This window comes from Piliocolobus tephrosceles, chromosome 2 (genome assembly GCF_002776525.5).
Source record: "Piliocolobus tephrosceles isolate RC106 chromosome 2, ASM277652v3, whole genome shotgun sequence".
Taxonomy (NCBI): domain Eukaryota; kingdom Metazoa; phylum Chordata; class Mammalia; order Primates; family Cercopithecidae; genus Piliocolobus; species Piliocolobus tephrosceles.
In genome coordinates this window covers 191750485-191769594 of record NC_045435.1, presented here as the reverse complement: position 1 = coordinate 191769594, position 19110 = coordinate 191750485, and the positions used below count along the sequence as shown (strand labels likewise).

The following is a 19110-nucleotide window of genomic DNA, read 5'->3' as shown; positions in this document are numbered from 1 at the left end:
CCAAAATGTAAAATCAAAACCATAAATCAAAACTCTTAGAAGAAAACTTCAGTATAAGTCTTTATGATGTTGGATTATGCAATGGCTTCTCAGGTACAATACAAAAAGTTACAAAAGAAAAAATATTTTAAAAAGCATTGATTTTTAGAGTCAATCATTACCGCGAAATTGCATTTTCTAAAGTTTTATCCACTTATACTTCAACAGAAATGTATCAGTATATTTTTACCCCATACTCTCACCAGCAGAATGTACTGATAAACTTTTTGATTTTTTGGTAACATAATGTTTAAAATGTATTAACTGTTTTAATTTGCATTTATGTTATTACTCACCTTTTTCTACTTTTTCACCTTAACAAATTATGTTGAGATATTCACATACCATAAAATCTACCTTTTTAAAGTATGCAATTCAGTAGTTTCTAGTTTATTCACAGAGTTGTGCCATCATCATTACTTTCTAATTCCAGAACATCCTTATTGCCACATAAACAAACTGTATCTATTAGCAGTCACTCCCCATTCTGCCTACACCCACCACCTGGCAACCGTGAATCTACTTTCGGTAAGTATGGATTTATCTACTCTGGACCTTTCATATAATAAAATTACGCGACAAGTGGGCTTTCGTCCCTGATCAATTTACAATGATAAAGTTATAACTAATTATTTTAGTATATCCGAATGCACAAAAAAACCTGGTTACTAAAAATCCAGTCATTCAATTAGACTTCTAAAATGATTTAAATATACGGCGCTGTGTAAGTGACCAATGGTTAGAGACAACCTTTTGTGAACGTTAGCCATCATAATTTCAAAATTAAACTATAAATTTCTGTTTAAAAATTTCTGCTTTACATAAGAAAAAAAAAACCAAAGGAGGACATATTATTTCATTTACTATAGCTATTACAGCTATAGTATAGTGATAGGACATCTTAAGAGAAATGTATTAGAGAAAATGCCATGGTCTTCGTATTTGTATGAAAAACGGAACAGGAAAGGCAGAATTACTTAAACGTGGGGAGGAAACGGAACTTACATAAGTTGGTGTTTCCAAGCTCTCTGTGTTGACCAGGACTGGAGGAGGATTTGCCTTAAAAAAAAAAGTTGTAAACGTGTTAGCTTAACAAGAAAATAAAAACATTACATGTTAATGTTCACAATGTTAGAGGCACATGAAAGACTTGCTATTTCTTAAGTTATAATCTTATATGAGCTTTTTATATGTTAAATAATATATCCTTTTTCCAGCCCCAAACAGAAAAAATTATGTATAAGCAGTTAACATAGATTTGCTTTTAAGAAATAAATTGTTATTTCTGCTAAAACAGTCATGATTTTCTTAAGTTTTACACAGATCACCATAGCCTTCTCATAAAATCCATGAATATTCTTTAGTGTAACCAACAACTCTTCCTAGGCTGCTCAGAAATCATTGTTTTCTATTCCCAAGGATACCATAAAGATTTCAATCATTTCATCACTCAGGAAAAAATTCTTCCCACAGTGAAGTGTTTTTATACGGGGGAGGGGGGGAGGTCTATCACAGAAATTAATTGTAAACTTTTAGAAAACTAAAAATACACTCTTAATGTAAAAACCCCTGATTATTTTCAGCAGCAATGATAGCTTTCCACTGTTATTCTAGACCGCTCACAGAATTAACAGTGATTTATTACGGCAAGAAAAATAAGCAGAACAACACACACCTAGTTAAGTTTGGACTGAAAAAAGTCTTGGTTTTCTGGTTAGGTTAGAAATTATGATGTATACGAAACTAAAGAATAAAATGCAATTCATACCAAATGAAAAATATATTAAAAAACTGATGTAATTCCCCTCAAATTTCTTTCTTCTGCATATTTAGTTATAAAAGTATCAAGTCAAATAACAGTTTCAGAGAATAAAAAAGATGACTATCATTTCAACAAACTTTAGAAGATATGCTTATAAGCATTAATAGTTCTACTTAATTAACTAAAGAATTATACATAAAAGCTGTATAAAAGAACATTATTACACAAAATAACCACTTTCTTCCAAATATATAGGCTTTTAATAATGGTGAATATTCAAAGTTCAAATAACACATTATTTTCAGCACAGTGCTATAGCTAAATGATATGATAAAATGCTTACACAACCCAGTTTCATGGTTAAAAAATTATACAGTATGCATTTGGGCTATATCAAGCAGTAAATTAAAAATGAGCAGCTAATACTTCATTACATATAAACATAAAATTAAATATAATACTTCATGTTTAGTCCTACCATTGAATAACAGTCTACCTTTGAATAATTCAGTGAAAGTCCACTTAACAAATAAAAATTGTACTTATAAAATTGCTATTTAAGCAAAGTTACTCAACTTACAGACATTTGAGATTTTATGAATATTTCAAATTACTTATTTCCCAATGGCATATTGAGATTACTCAAACATAATATTTTACTTTGCTAAAAAAAATATGAATAATACAACTTCACTTTATTCTGCTTAAGCAATTACAGAAGAAGAGGGCAAGAAAGAATAGGATATTTAAAGTTACAAAAGAAATTACATTTTAAAAACACTATGGCAAGAAAGTCTTTTGGTCCTTCTGCCGATTTTTTAACCAAACATGCAGTGAAGAAAGTTTTGCATCAAAATCTGATTTATGCCTAATTATTATAATGTTAGTTGCTTATCAGACCCAACTCATCATCACTGCATAGAAGTTACCTTTTGATTCTATTCATTTAGAAGGTATTGCTAATGTTGAAATACATATAAACAAAATGACATAAGATGTTTTATTTACTTCAAAATAAAACAATGGAAGGCTGGGAGCAGGAGGGGTTATGGATCAAATAGAAGTACACGAGTTGATTGCTGTAGCTGGTGATGGGTATACATAGAGTTAATTGTACTATTATTTCTACATTTGAGTATTTTTGAGATTTTGCATAATAAAAAGGAGACCAAAAAATCACTTTGAGCCAAGTACTCAGTTTTAAAGCAGTTAATAGCTAAAGTAGTTGTGAAATAATGTGGGTCAGGGTTGCTATTAAAGATACTGGCATTCAGGCCAAGCACGGCGGCTCATGCCTATAATCCTAGCACTTTGGGAGGCCAAGGCTGGTGGATCACTTGAAATCAGGAGTTTGGGGTGAGCAAAATTATGTTTCTTAAGCCTTATTACTGATGCTTGGGTCAAATTATTTAGGAACTTTTTAGTTCCTCCTTCTGGAATATCCTTGCCCTTATACTGCCTCTACCCCCAATCTCTAAGTGAATTATAGAGCTTCATTGTTGTCCAAGTTGGAAATATACACAATGGTATATAAATTTTAGTAACAGACTAAGCATTTCTATAGCTTCCTATGGTTTGTAACATATTTTCTTTTATATTACTTCTCTAGAGCCTCACACAGTCCCCCTGGGTAAAGACAGGTGTTGCTATCTTTTCCCAGATGGAGAAAATGAATTTCAATAATAATTGTGATTTACCTATAATCAAATGTCAGAGTGGTAGAGGGAGGTATAGAGAGACCTAGAACCAGGTCTGAGATTACAGGGTCACTTGAACCAAGGTGCAATGAAGGGTTTTTCTTCATTTGAAATAATTTCATGTAGACTCTTTCCAAGTCTTTTAGTTGTAGTTCTCTGATTTTCCATGTTACCTGTTCTACTACCTGCTGTCTTGGTTAAGGATCCCAAAGTCTTTTTTTTTTTTGAGACAGAGTCTTGCTCTGTCGCCCAGGGTAGGATTTTTTAAGTCAGGTTTATTGGCTGAGCACATGGCTCACCCAAATTTTACCATTCTATTTCATTAACAAAGGATCTTGTAGTGTTTGCTGCTGTAACAGACTGAAGCAAACTTACAAAGTTTTCAGAGGGCAATATTATATTTTTAAAAATTGTGTTAAAATAAATTCTAAGATCCAATTATTTTAAAACAGGTCAAAATAGTTTAGAAAATGCACTTTTACAGTGTGCATTGTATTTCTCCTTCTCAGCACTGATCAAAGTTTCATTATGTTATTTGTCTGATGTTCCTTCCTCCTCTACTCAATTATAAACAAGTGCTTTACAAGTGCTTTTCCAAGGCAGCACTCACAAACCCCAGAGAATACCTCTTAGATCCTAATTTGAGACACACTGTATTCAAAGTTAAATGCTACGACTGAGGTGATCGCTGCAGGTTAAAATGATTGTAAAAACAAATGGGGTGGATTCTGGAAAGATGGTAGAGTAGGAAGCACCACAAATCTGTTTCTCCACCTTGAAAACAATTTCAGTGGCAGCATCTGTCTGATGTAAATACTTTGGAACCTGGAGTCTACTGAAGGCTTGCAACTTCCAGGTGAAGGCTTGGACAGTAAACTGTAGTTAATTTCAGTCACTTCCAGGTTTAGCACAGGAGCAGCTACCCATACTCTATCCCTCAGTCAACTGTGTGATGCTTGCAGAAGTCATGGTGGGCAAAGAAAATCACGTTCTCCAAATATTGGAGATCTGTGCTCTAACTGCTGCTTCTCCTCACAAAGGTGCAAACAGGCTATGGATACTGCTGTTTCACCTCCTCCTCACTGTTGCAAACCCCACCCAAACCTCCCAGGCTGAACTGATTTCCAGGAGACTTAAAGAGCTGGAGCCTCCCCTTCCTACACACCAATTCAATTTTCTTTTTCCCCTTTTGGGAGCCAGACATTGAAGACTAGGACATTAAAAACCAACCACGCATATGGAGGAAATTAGAAAGTCACTGTGCACGCCCAGGGGAAGGACAGGCTCAGAAAACATCTAAGAAGACCCTGCGTTTACACCTGAGGCTGATCTTTGACAGCCTCAAACAATCAGAAAAACAGTAACAACAAAAAAAGAAAATGCTGGAGAAGAAGGAGAATCTGATTTTCAGAGTCACCAAATTATTAAATTCAAGCGTGCTGTTTTCACAGGAAAAAGAAATCCCAAGGCATACAAATAAACAAGAATAAATGGCTTATTCAAAAAAGAAATACAAATCAACAGAAACTGTCCCTTAAAATAAAATAAGGCCAGGTGTGGTGGTTCACGCCTGTAATCCCAGTGCTTTGAGAGGCTGAGGCGGGCAAATCACGAAGTCAGGAGTCTGAGACCAGCCTGGCCAACATAGTGAAACCCTGTCTCTACTACAAATACAAAAAATTAGCTGGGTGTGGTGGCAGGCGCCTGTAATCCCAGCTACTTGGGAGGCTGAGGTAGGAGAATCACTTGAACCCAGGAGGTGGAGGTTGCATTGAGCCAAGACCACGCCACTGTACTCCAGCCTATGCAACAGAGCAAGACTCCATCAAAAAACAAACAAACCAACCCCAAAAACCTGATAGCAAATCTACTACACAAAGACTTTCTTAAAGAATTAAAAGATGTGAACAAAAGCAAGAAAATGCTGTATGAACAAAATGGAAATACCAATAAGGAGAAATAAAAATTTATAAAATTCAGGAACTGAGAAGTACAATAACTGAAAATTCAGTGGAGGGATTCAAAAGCATATTTGAGCAGCTAAAAAAAAATTAGCATGAAGACAGGACAATGGAAAGTATTGAGTCTGAAGAACAGAAATGAAAAAGACTAAAGAAAAGTGAACAGAATCTATGGGACCCGTGAGACATCATCAAGCAGACCAACTAGTGCATTGTGGGAGCCGCATGAGAAATGAGAGATAAAAGAGTAGAAAAAATATTTGAAGAAGTAATAGCCAAAACTTCTCAGATTTCATGAAAAACATGAATATAAACATCCAAGAAGTTCAATAAACAAGTAATGAAATCAAACAGACTCACACTGAGGCACATTATACTAGAACTGTCAAAGGACAAAAACAAAGGGAGATTTTTGAAAGCAACAAGAAAAGTGACTTGTCACATACAACAAATCTTCAATGAGAATATCAGCAGACTTCACGTCAGACACTCTGGAGGTCATAAGGCAGTGGGTGGAAATAATGCTAAGATAAGAGGAAAAAGAAACCAAACCTGTCAACTAAAAGTCCTGTATCCAGCAAGACAGTCCCTCAAAAGTAAGGGGGAAATTAAGATGTTCCCTGATGAACAAATGCTGAGGGAGTTTGTTATCACTAGAACTGCCCTGAAAGATGTGCTAAAGGTAGCAGTTCAGGTTGAAATGAAAGAAAACCAGATAGTAACTCGAAGTCATATGAAGAAATAAAGATCTCAATAAAGGCAAATACATAGGTAATAATAAACACTAGTTAGCAGTGTTGTAACAATGGTTGTGTAAATTCACTTTTGGTTTTCCACATGACTGAAAACACTATATTACATTTCCAAAATTTTTTTTTTAACTTAGCCTAGCCAGGCATGGTGGCTCACACCTGTAATCCCAGCAATTTAGGTGGCTGAGGCAGGCAGACATGGCTTGAGCCCAGGAGTTCAAGACCAGCCTGTAGAACATGGGAAACCCCATCTCTACAAACAAAACAAAACAGCAACAACAACAAAAATTAACCAGGTGTGGTGGGCACATGCCTGCAGTCATGGCTATTCAGGAGGCTGAGGCGAGAGAACTGATTGGGCCCAAGAGGTTGAGGCTGCAGTGAACAGTAATGGCACCACTGCACTCCAGCCTGGGCTACAGAATGAGACCCTGCCTAGAAATAAATAAGCCTAATATTAATAAATAAAGTCAATATTAGTAAATAACGAAAATCATTTATTAGTTTAAAAGCTAACATTATAACTTTGTAACTTCATATTTTGTCTCCTACATAATTTAAGACACTAATGCATTAAAAATTATTTGTTTCTGGTTTTGGGCATACACTATATGAAGATGTAATTTTGTGACATCAACAATTGAAAGAGGTTGGGACAGAGCAGTTACAGGGGCAGAGGTTTTGTATATTATTGCAGTTAAGCTTGTATAAATTGAGATTAGAAGTGTCTAGGATGTCAAATGTAATCCCCTTGGTAACCACATAAAATACAACTAAAGAATAGACTCAGGAAATGAGAAAGTTAAATGTTTCACTACAAAAAATTAATCAAAGACCAAAGAAGACAGTAATGCAGGAAATGAGGAACAAAAAAGCTACAAGGCATATATATAAAGAAAACAAGCCGGGCGCGGTGGCTCAAGCCTGTAATCCCAGCACTTTGGGAGGCCGAGACGAGCGGATCACGAGGTCAGGAGATCGAGACCATCCTGGCTAACACGGTGAAACCCCGTCTCTACTAAAAAATACAAAAAACTAGCCGGGCATGGTGGCGGGCGCCTGTAGTCCCAGCTACTCGGGAGGCTGAGGCAGGAGAATGGCGTAAACCCGGGACGCGGAGCTTGCAGTGAGCTGTGATCCGGCCACTGCACTCCAGCCTGAGTGACAGAGCAAGACTCCGTCTCAAAAAAAAAAAAAAAAAAGAAAAGAAAACAAACAGCAAAATGACAAAAGTAAGTCCTTCCTTACCAATAATTACTTTAAAGGTAAATAAACTCTTCAATCAAAAGACAGAAATTGGCAGAATAAAATTTTTAAAATGTTCCAACTACAAGCTGTATACAAGAGACTCACTGTAAATCCAGACACAAATATGCTGAAAGTGAAGTACAGAAAGGGATATTCCATGCAAATAGTAACCAAAGGAGAGCAGGAGTGGCTGTACTCATAACAGACAAAATAGACTGTAAATCCAAAAAAAGGTTATGAGACAACAAAGGTATTATATATTAATAAAAGGTTCAATATAGGAATATGTAACAATTACAAAAATTAACGCATCTAATAGCAGACCATCAAAGTGTAAGTAGCAAAAATGAGACAGAATTGAAGAAAGAAACGGTTCTACAATAATAGCTGGAGACTTCAATACCACATTCTCCATAATGGGCAGAACAACCAGACATATGATAAGTAAGGAAATAGAGGAGATGAACAAACACAATATACCAAAGAGACACAGAACTCTAACAACAGAACACACATTCTTCTCAAGTGCACATGGGAATAGAAGGAAACTATGTCAACCTAAGAAAAACCATATACAAAACCCCACAGTGAACATCATACTCAGTGCTGAAAGACTGAAAGCTTTTCCTCTAAGAAAGAAGGCAAGTATGTCTACTTTCACCACTTGTACTCAACGTGACCACTAGCTGAACAGTTGAAGTTGTAGTCAAAGCAATTAGGCAAGAAAAAGAAATAAAAGACATCCCAATTAGAAAGGAAGAAGCAAAATTACTTGTTCACAAATGATATGATTTTATACGTAAAACACCCTGAAGATTTTACACAAAAACTGTTAATAATTAAACCGATTAAGCAAAGTAGCAGGACACGAAGTCAATACACTAAAATCAGTTGTATTTCTTCTAACATTGAACAATCTAAAATGGAAATTAAGAAAACAATTCTGTTTATCACAGCATCAAAAAGAACAAATTTTCGGAACACTGAGCCTCCTAAACGCTAAAAAAAGAAAAAAAAAATTAACTTCATCAAGAAGGTAAAAAACTTGTAAAATGAAAACTATAAAACATTTATGAAAGAAATTAAGAAGACATAAATAAATGGGAAGGGATCTGTGATCACAGATTAGAAGACTTATTATTGTAAAAATGTCAATATTACCCAAAGCAACCTACAGACTTAATGCAACTCCTATCAAAATTCCAGTAGGATTTTTAAAGAAATAGAATAACCCGTCCTAAAAGTCACATAGAATTTCATGGTACCCTGAAAGTCAAAATGATAATGAAAAAGAAAAACAAAGGTGGCAGGCTAACACTTCCTGATTCCAAAACTTACTACAAAGTTACAGTAATAGAAACAGTCTGGTACTGGTGTGCAGACAGACATATAGAAGGGAATAAAGCAGAATCCAGAAATAATGCCATATACAATAATCAACCTAAAATGGATCATGATCTAAATGTAAAACCTAAAACTATAAAACTGTTAGAAGAAAATACAGGCTAAAAGTGAGACAATGGAACTGACAGTGATTTCTTGGGTATGACACAAAGGTACAGGCAAAAGGAAAAATAGGTTAAGTCATATCTCTGACAAGACATGAGATCCAGAACACACAAAGAACTCCTAAATCCCAACAATAATACCAAACACCCTAATTAAAAAATGGTCAAGGAACTCATACATTTTCTCAAAGAAGACATACAAATGGACAGTAAGCACATGAAAAGATGTGTCACTAATCATTATAGAGATGCAAATCAAAACTACAACGAGATGTCACCTCACACCCATTAGCCTGGCTACTATTAAGAAAACAAAATAAAAAGTGTTGGTGAGGATGTGGAGAAATTGGAATCCTTGTGCACTTTGGTGGAAATATAAAATGCTACAACCAGCTGGGTGCGGTGGCTCACACCTGTAACTCCAGCACTTTGGGAGGCTGAGGCGGGCGGATTACCTGAGGTCGGGAGTTCAAGACCAGCCTGACCAACATGGAGAAACCTTGTCTCTATTTAAAAAAAAAAAAAAAAAATAGCCGGGCATGGTGGCACATGCCTGTAATCCCAGCTACTCAGGAGGCTGAGGCAGGAGAATCACTTGAACCTAGGAGGTGGAGATTGTGGTGAGCCAAGATCGCACCATCGCACTACAGCCTGAGCAACAAGAGCGAAACTCTGTTTCAAAAACAAAAAAAGGTCCAGAGGCAATATGATGCTCTGTTCTGGACATATCTCTAATGTAATTACTCTCACATTATGTGGGAGCTATCTGTTAAACTTGTCTCTTGCACAAACACCTAGTAGGCTTCTAGAGGACAGAGAATGTTCTATTCATCTTCAAAGCACATATTCAAATATCAAAAAAGACCATACACAAAAAATTAGCTCTAAAGCATTTTCAACAATATTTTAATTACATGATAACTTTTCAGAACTGATAGAAATAAAGGTTTAAAATATCTAGTTTTAAAGCAGAGTATTTACTCTAGGGTGCAAATAAGCCTCTGGATTTAATAGGCTGGAATCACAGAGATTATGTGTTTACACTCCCAGTAAGAACTAGTAACTGTTACCTACTCTGTACTCAGTTTCTATGTGGAGAAACTGAGGTTCTCAGAAGTTGAGTAATTTCCACACCATCACACATGTAGAGACAGGTGAAGCTAGGAAGTGGTGGAGTCAGGTATGAATATACTATAAAGTACATAAAGCTGTTTCTGCAATATTAAGCAGCCATTGAATATTATCTTTCTGTGCCACTCTGTATGATCAGCGTAATTCTGATTTGTAGAGGGCTTTCATAAAATACAAACAATATGATCAATATGCAAGTACTCTGAAAAGTGTAAAAGTGTTCTATAAATAATAAATAACTATATACTTTAAGAAAAAGTTATTATCTATGTGTCTTTCTAATTTGCCTGACTCTCAAATCCATTTTAAAGGAGTCAGGTTGGAGTTGCCCCCATTTTAACAGATGAAGGAGTAGAAAACTCAGACAGGGTAACTTGTTTGAGTGACAAAGATGGACTAGACTCTAAATCTTCTCTTCTACCTTTATTTCTAATACATACTAATGTATCTAAATGTAAAGTAGTGGATCTTTTAAGAATACATATTCACTTAATATGTTGAAATTGGGTTATATGTTAGCATGGATTTTAAATTTTACTTAGGGACAGACATTTTAGTCCATTATTTTAATTTTATGATGTACTTGACTAATTAGGAACACACTTATTCTGGAAAATGAGGTCCACTCATTGGCTTCTCACATAACACAACAAAAATGGTAAAACTCTCTTTCATGAACTTCTGTAGCATATTTAAAACCTAAAGTGAAGCTATGCAGAATAAATAGGTCTTTTTTGTGTGTATCCTCCTCAAATATCCTCATTTAAACAAACAAACAACAAAACAAAACTTGTTCCTTAGTTTCCTTTCTCAGAGAAATATGAGATAACACTAAAAACATGAACAGCCAAGACTATGTGGCAGTACTTGACATGCATTAAGTATCCTCTCAATCACTGTAAAATACGTCAAGTTAGTACTCCTGTCTATCTTCAGTGTTACAGATGAGTAAATGGAAATTCACTGTGGTTAAGTAAAGTGTGTAGCTACATAGGTTAAGTGGTAGGACTGGAATTCCAACCCCAGGTCATTCTGACTTCAAAACCTGTATTTTTGTAAGACTATGCAAGATCTCAACAATTTTCAAATGTAGTGGGATGTTAAGTTAGGGATGCTTGGAGTCAATAAATGAGAGAATTCTAAATAGGAAAAGACAGGCTCCCAAATGAATATAAAAAGACTGGTACAAATTCTCAAAGGATTCCAGAAAACTATTTTAATGCCAAAAAATTGACTGAAGTGAGAAGAGTAAAATAAACTTTCAATTCTACCTAAAAAAAAAAAAAAAAAAAAAAAACTGTACTAATCAACTCTGTGTATTTGGAAAGATGTTACATTATTACGATGTTATAAATAACCCTCAAACCGCTTGCTCAGAATTATATTTTATTTATAAATTCAATTTTTTCCTGCAATATAGAGAGAGCATCCATTTGGATTCCTCTATTCATTGTTGGTTTTATGAGTTAATTTTTAATTATTTTCATAATCAAAAATTATATAGTAGTAATATTATTACAATGATTACAATTCAGTCTTATTACAGTAAGGCTGAAGTCATTGTAACATTGTAATTTCCCCTAGAATCCTTGGTTGTGTGGATGTTCTTACTGACTTCACTTTTTAGGAGAGGGGAAGGGCACTGAGATGTGAATAATCACAGTTGATATCTTTTTTTTCCCCCATGGAGCTTATTTTGAAACTGTTTACACAGCAAACATAATATGTTTACCCAGATTTTATGCTACAGATCAATAACTGGCAAAAAAAAACTATGGGTTCATTTATTTACACTTTAAATGAGATTGTGATCTTTCACACCAAACATCTTTATTATTATTCTTAGTAATATTACCATTATTTTGACTTTGCATAACTGTTGGAAGGGCAGTTAATGTCTCAAGCCATCCCTTGGAAGTAGTAAGTCTTTGAAAAACTAAAAATGATTAGATTCTCTCATATTTGGCTATTTTTTTCTAAACTGTTACATATAATTTTTTACAAGTAAAATTTTACAATAGATTTACATAAAAGCTGTGAAGATAGCACAGAGCATTCCCAAATAATCCAGATATGTTGGCTATTATTTTTACCTAATAAATGTGAAGTGTCTTATCTAATCAAATAACATAAGAATGAATATTTCCAAAGAAGATAAATATATAATAGGAAACAATGTGCTAAATAAAATGATACATCCGGTACAAAATCAGGAGTACAATGATTTTTACTAACTTTAGAAGAATAAAGTTTTCTAAAGTAAAAATGTTTAAAAACTGTTTTAAGCAGATTCATAGGTACAAAGGCATGAAAACAAATCTAAGGTTCAATATTATGAAGTTCATAAAGTGTCCCATTTCACACACAACCTAATAAAATGGCAAATCTTGACTCCATTTATATTAAATCCGAAATGTTTAAGTCCCTAAAACTACTAACTGAAGCCCAAAGTACATTACCAAATTACAAAACACAGCTCAGTTTTAAAAAAGAACACAAATGAAACATTAAAAGCAAATGAAATTTTTGTAAAGAAAATTAATAAAATCTTTATAAAGAAAAAAGAAACGAATAAAAACCTGTGGTGCGGTGGGTAAGATGACAGTATTCCCAGCAGGGACTGGCAGGACAGGGGTCACAGGGACAGTGGGAGGAGAGGGAAGAACAGCTTCTGTTGGCTAAAAATCATCAACGACAAAAAGTCAGGAAAAACACCAAAATAAAAGGGAAACACATAACAAAAAATTGTGCCATAAAGATAAATTATTGTTTTCAGAAATAACTATGCAACAGGTAAAATATTAATACATTACACTAATATAAATAACGAGAAAATATCCTTTAGAAATTGTTTTAGAAACAGTCCCCCCCCAACAACTTTAATGATTCTGTAATTAAAATGAGTGACTACTCTTTAGATGCTTAAATGATAATAATAAACATTATCACTTACAATATTCCTTCCTTCTCTGGGAGATAAGACACTTGTTTCATAGACTGCAAAATATTTTTTCTAGTACTCAGAATACATTTGACTGCTTTCCTCTATGCATTCAGAAAACTAAAAGTAATTTTATTAGCCCAATCAGGCAGACAAAGAGAGTTTACAAATCTGTGATACTAACTTCTATTATCAAGAACCGTAATAACCTGCCTCAACATGCCCGTAATTAATTCAACTACCATTGATTGCCTATTATACGCCAGACATATCCGGCAACAATGAAAATACAATGTAGAGAGAACCCTGGTATAAATTAAACTAAGAAGTTTAACGTTTATCTGGCTTAAGTTATTTTTAAAAGGATGAAACTGGAACACAGGACAGTTGTTTTGTAATAAGACCCAATGGCTATATAAATAAAATACCTTATATATGTAAGGAAAACACTAAAATCAAGTAGATGAGGACAGCCTGCCTTCACAGGCCTTAAAACAGGAAGAACAAATTGTCAGACTAAAAACAAGGTTTAGCTTCATTCATAAATACAAAATAAAATGGCAAATTTTTTTTTTGCCTATCAAATTAGTAAAATTAAGATTTATTAAAAATGTATGGCGTCTCTTCAGCAACAGTGCTGAGACAATTGGATATCCACATGCAAAAGACGAAGGTCTATAGACCCCCATCTCACATTATATATAAAAATTAACTCAAAATAGATTAACAACCTAAATATGAGATTTGAAAACATAAAACTCTTATAAGAGAACACAGGGTTAATCTTTGTGACCTTGGATTTGGTAATGGAGTCTTAGAAATCCTGTGACCAAAAAAAAATATAAAAAAAATCAATTAGACTCTATCAGAATTAAAATCTTTTGTGCACCAAAGGGCATTACCAAGAAAGTGAAAAGACAGCCTGCACAATGGGAGAAAATGTTTGGAAATCATAATCTGGTAAGGGTTTAATATCCAGAACATTTAAAGACTCTTACAACTCAACAACACAAAGAAAAACAACCCAATTAACAAAATGTGCAAAGAGCTTGAATAATTTCTGCAAAGATATACAAGTGGCCAATTAGCACATGAAAAGATGCTCAACATCATTAGTCAATAGGGTAATACAAATAAAAGCTATAATGAGAGATTACCTCACCACTACAAGGGAAGTTTCTAACTAAAACAAAACAAAAAAAATCAAAGTAACAAGTAGCGGCAAGGATGTGGAGAAGCTGGAACTCTGGTAAAATGCTGGTGGGAAATGTAAAACGGTGCAGCTTCTGTGGAAAACTCTGGCAGTGTCTTAAAAACCAACCACAGAATCAGCATATGATCTAGCAATTGGGTAGGTAAATGTGCACTGGGAAGGCACATCCCCAAAAGTGAGGGCAAGGACTCAGACACCTGTATGCCAACGTTCAGTGCAGCATCACACACACAACAGTCAAAAGGTGGAAAGAAACCAAGTGTCCATCAGGAGATGAACGGATAAACAAAATGTGATAATACACACATAATGGATATTATTCAGCCCTACAAAGGAATTTTTTTTTTTTTTTGAGACGGAGTCTCACTCTGTTGCCCAGGCTGGAGTGCAGTGGTGCAATCTCAGCTCACTGTAACATCCACCTCCTGGGTTCAAGCAATTCTCTGCCTCAGCCTCCCCAGTAGCTGGGATTACAGGCACCTGCCACCATGCCCTGCTAATTTTTTTGTATTTTTAGTAGACATGGGGATTTACCATCTTAGCCAGGCTCGTCTTGAACTCCTGACCTTGTCATCCATCCACCTTGGCCTCCCAAAGTGCTGAGATTACAGGCATGAGCCACCACGCCTGGCTCTAGCAATAAAATTCTTAATCATGTTAAAAGATGGATGAGCCTTTAAAACATTAAGTGAAATTAGCCAGACACAAAAGGATAAATATTGCATGATTCCACTTAAAAGGCTAGTAAGTTTTGTTATACATATTTTACCAATAAAAAAATACAATGAAAATATTCTAAAAAAGCTTTTAAAAATGCATGAAAACTGGTACTCTCACACTGCTATCGGATATACAAATTCATGCAAACTTTAGGAAGACTAATTTGTCAGTAAATATCTAGAGCTTTAAAAATGTTTAAACTTGGCTGGGCATAGTGGCTCATGCCTGTAATCCCAGCACCTTGGGAGGCTGGGGTGGGCAGATCACAAGGTCAGGAGTTCAAGACCAGCCTGGCCAACAGGGTAAAACTCCATCTCTACTAAAAAAAAAAAAAAAAAAAAAAAAAAAAAAAAAACCACAAAAATTAGCCAGGCGTGGTGGCCCATGCCTGTAATCCCAGCTACTCAGGAGGCTGAGACAGGAGAATCGCTTGAACCTGGGAGACGGAGGTTGCGATGAGCCTAGATTGAGGCATTGCACTCCAGCCTGGGCAACACAGTGAGACTCCATTGCCAAAAAAAAAAAAAAAGAAAAGAAAAAGTCTAAACTCTTTGACTTAGTAATTCTAGAAATCTATCCTAAGGAAAAATTTTAAAAGTCAAGGTTTTAAGGTATTCTCATAAGGTGTTGTAAGATATTCTTTTGAACATTTTCTATTTGGTGAATTGTGGAATATTTTAAATATCCAAAGGTGTCAGAATGGTTAAGTAAAAAAGTAAAAAAATGGAAACTATGTCAGACTGAGGCCAGGCATGGTGGCTCACACCTGTAATCCTAGAGCTTTGGGGGGACACGGCAGGCAGATCACTTGAGGTCAGGCGTTCAAGACCAGCCTGGCCAACGTGGCAAAACCCTACAAAAAAATTCTGAATTCCATATTATGAGCTCAAAATTGATAACAATAGTAACTGGTATTCACTGCAATACTTACATGACCTTCCAAGAATGTTTGAAAACCCATAGGTTCTGACTTCTGATTTATGAATGTATAAGAAAAGTGTGGTAAGGCCGATGCGGGCAGATCACGAGGTCAGGAGATCGAGACCTTCCTGGCTAACACGGTGAAACTCCGTCTCTACTAAAAATACAAAAAATTAGCCGGGCGTAGTGGCGGGCGCCTGTAGCTCCAGCTACTTGGAGGCTGAGGCAGGAGAATGGCGTGAACCCAGGAGGCGGAGCTTGCAGTGAGCCGAGATGGTGCCACTGCGCTCCAGCCTGGGCGACAAAGCAAAACTCCGTCTCAAAAAAAAAAAAAAAAAGAAAAGAAAAGTGTGGTGATTTTGTAAGAACTGTGCTTGCATTCAGTGGATATACATAAGGAAAAACTAAACAAATACTGATTCCTACCCTTAAACTATACATAAAATTGATTTCAGCTGGTTTGCTGACATAATTGAGAGAAGTAAACAATATAAGACATCTAGAGGATGATACGGTAGAGTATCATCATGACCTTGGTGTAGATGACCTCTTGAAAGGAAAGTGCATGTTGCTGAAGCCCAAGCAGGGTGAGGAAAGCATCTGTGCGCAGGGAGTGGAGGGCAGGCAATAGCCTGGCAAAGGGTGTGGGAGCCTAAGCATGGCGAGGAGGGTGCCCACATGGACAGAGCAGTGGTGGCAGCCTGATGTGTGTGGTTGGAACCCGAGTGAGACAGACAGTATCTATGAGGCAGTAGCTGTGGTCTGGCATAAGGTTTTGCGTTGTCAGTGGACTAAATGGGATCTTTTGGAGCCTGAGCAGAGGGAGAAGGGCATCCATCTAGGGCAGCAATAGTGACAGGAGATTGCTTATGTACAGGGCATTCTGATCCAATAAATAAATACATGAAGGATATTGACAGCAAGGTTCCTTGTGTCAGAAAAGGGAGTTATAAATATGGAAAGATAGAAAATTAGCATGAGACCTATGGTGTTACACTAAAATTGGAGGTATTAGTATAAGCAGTTTTCAATATATATAGATAAATGCAAAAATAAATATAGACATAAATGTGTGTGTATATATGTGCATAGCTCTGCTAACTATGAGGACCTGGGAGCAGTTAACAGCTCAACAGCACGAATACACCTGGCATTCAAATCTTGATTTCTAAATACTCATTCTGCAATTTAAAACAACACAACATGGCCGGGCGTGGAGGCTCACGCCTGTAATCCCAGCACTTTGGGAGGTAGAGGTGGGCAGATCACCTGAGGTCAGGAGTTTGAGACCAGCCTGGCCAACATGATGAAACTCCGTCTCTACTAAAAATACCAAAAATTAGCTAGGCGTGGTGGCGGGCACCTGTAATCTCAGCTACTTGGGAGGCTGAGCCAAGAGAATCGCTTTGAACCCAGGAGGTGGAGGTTGCAGTGAGCCAAGATCACACCACTGCACTCCAGCCTGGGCAATAACAGTTAAAGTCCTTCTGGGGGGGGGGGGGGGAACAAAAACCACAAAACAAAACAAAACCACACCATGGGTCTTTGAAGAAATGGCTGATTCCAGTGCTAGAGCTCAGCAAGTACAATATGAGTGTAGACATCCTGCTGTGCCAGAAAATAAGGGAAGTGTTCAAAGAGGATGACAAATGACAAAGAAGTTGGCTTGAAGGGCTGCCACTGGCCAGCAGACTGGGAACTATCTGTGACTCAATGATAACAACGGCATAAAATCCACTGAATAAAACCGGAATCTGGGACCCCATACTGATATAAATAAATACACGAATAAACAAATGAAGATAAGAGCATTTCCTTATAACAAAATGCTAACTAAAAATGTAATGATGGAATTATAAAATCATCATTTGGCAGCCATCACAGTAACAGAGTAATTCATTCAGGAAATATTAATGAATGTTAAAACTTCCTGTTGCTAAGTGAAACGTCCATACCAGTGGATGAATGGCATATGCTCATACAAAAGTGTTTCATTTCAAAACATTAATTACAGTGGAGAAATATGCAGATAGTATCTTAATCAAGTGATCAAAGTTAACATCACCAGTAATGGGAAAAATCAAAATCATGTATTATGTGATAAAATGTAATGAGAGTACAATACCTCCAGGATATTTCTACCAAAGAGGCATAACTTGAATCTAATCATTAAACACCAGACAAAGCCAAATTGAGTGACACATTACAAAATAACTGGCTGCAGTCATCAAAAGTGTCAAAGTCATGAAAGTCTTTTACTTTTTAATTCAACTTTATTCTCTTTTTGAAACGACGTTACTCAGGTAGAACTGATATAAAAAACTGTACATATTTAATGTATACAATTTGATTGAGTTGCACAGACGCATACACCCATGAAGCCATCGCCATGAAGCCATCGCCATAATCAAAGTAACAAACGTATCTACCACCTCTAAAAGCTTCCTTGTGCCTCTGTTGTTTCCTGTTTTGTTTTGGTTCTTTTAAGAACACTAAAGTTTATTTTTTAAATGTTTGAAAATGTCACAGATGTAATATGTTAAATTTATTTTCTTATAACAGTCTCCAGTCCTAACAACAGGATAACAGCTGATTAATAATCTACTTTGATAGTCAAAATAAGATAAAAGTAGAAGCTTATGTCATATTTCAAGGTAAAGCATAACAATTTTCTCCACTGGGTAGTTGCTCTCCAAAACCCTTTATGATAAACCATGAATCCATTAATGTTACATTTTAATCCCACTTGTAACCCTTTGTCTCTGAGCCTCTTCTAGAATCATCTTCTTTAGATGAGGACGTGAATACCATTAAAAAAAATTTCCAGTTTACAGCATCTTAATCCATCCCACTCTCTACAGGGCATTGACCAAGTTCCCTAAAAAAGAACATAGGCCCCTGCCTCTTCCTTAAGGCCAACACTGCTGAGAAAGTCAACGAGGCATCAACACACACAATTCCCTAAACCACAACTGATAACCAATTCTGGTAACAAACAATTACAGAACAACAAAGTAATTCATTTAGTTCACTAGAAACAAAAATACAACTCTAAACAAATAATAAAAGAAAGCTGACTGATGAGGAACAGCAAAGATATTGAGGAAAGAGAGAGACCCTCTCACATTGTTTTACATTGTTTTATACTCAGTACCTGTTTTAAGAAAAAACAAGGAAGTGAAACCAAAGACAGGCAGCCCGCAGTCAGGCCCAAAAG

The 19110-nt window shown here is 35.9% G+C and overlaps 1 protein-coding gene across 2 annotated transcripts in view; it reads right to left on the bottom strand.

Moving 5' to 3' along the window:
• Positions 1 to 19110, bottom strand: part of DLG1 (discs large MAGUK scaffold protein 1) — a 271867-nt gene that overhangs the window by 116062 nt on the left and 136695 nt on the right. For both annotated transcript variants that reach the window (XM_023214799.2, XM_031935281.1), the window contains 2 exons: positions 12678 to 12776; positions 1045 to 1098 (listed from right to left, as the gene is read on the bottom strand). In XM_023214799.2, coding sequence (XP_023070567.1) covers positions 1045 to 1098; positions 12678 to 12776 — 153 coding nt within the window. The remainder of the gene's footprint in view (positions 1 to 1044; positions 1099 to 12677; positions 12777 to 19110) is intronic.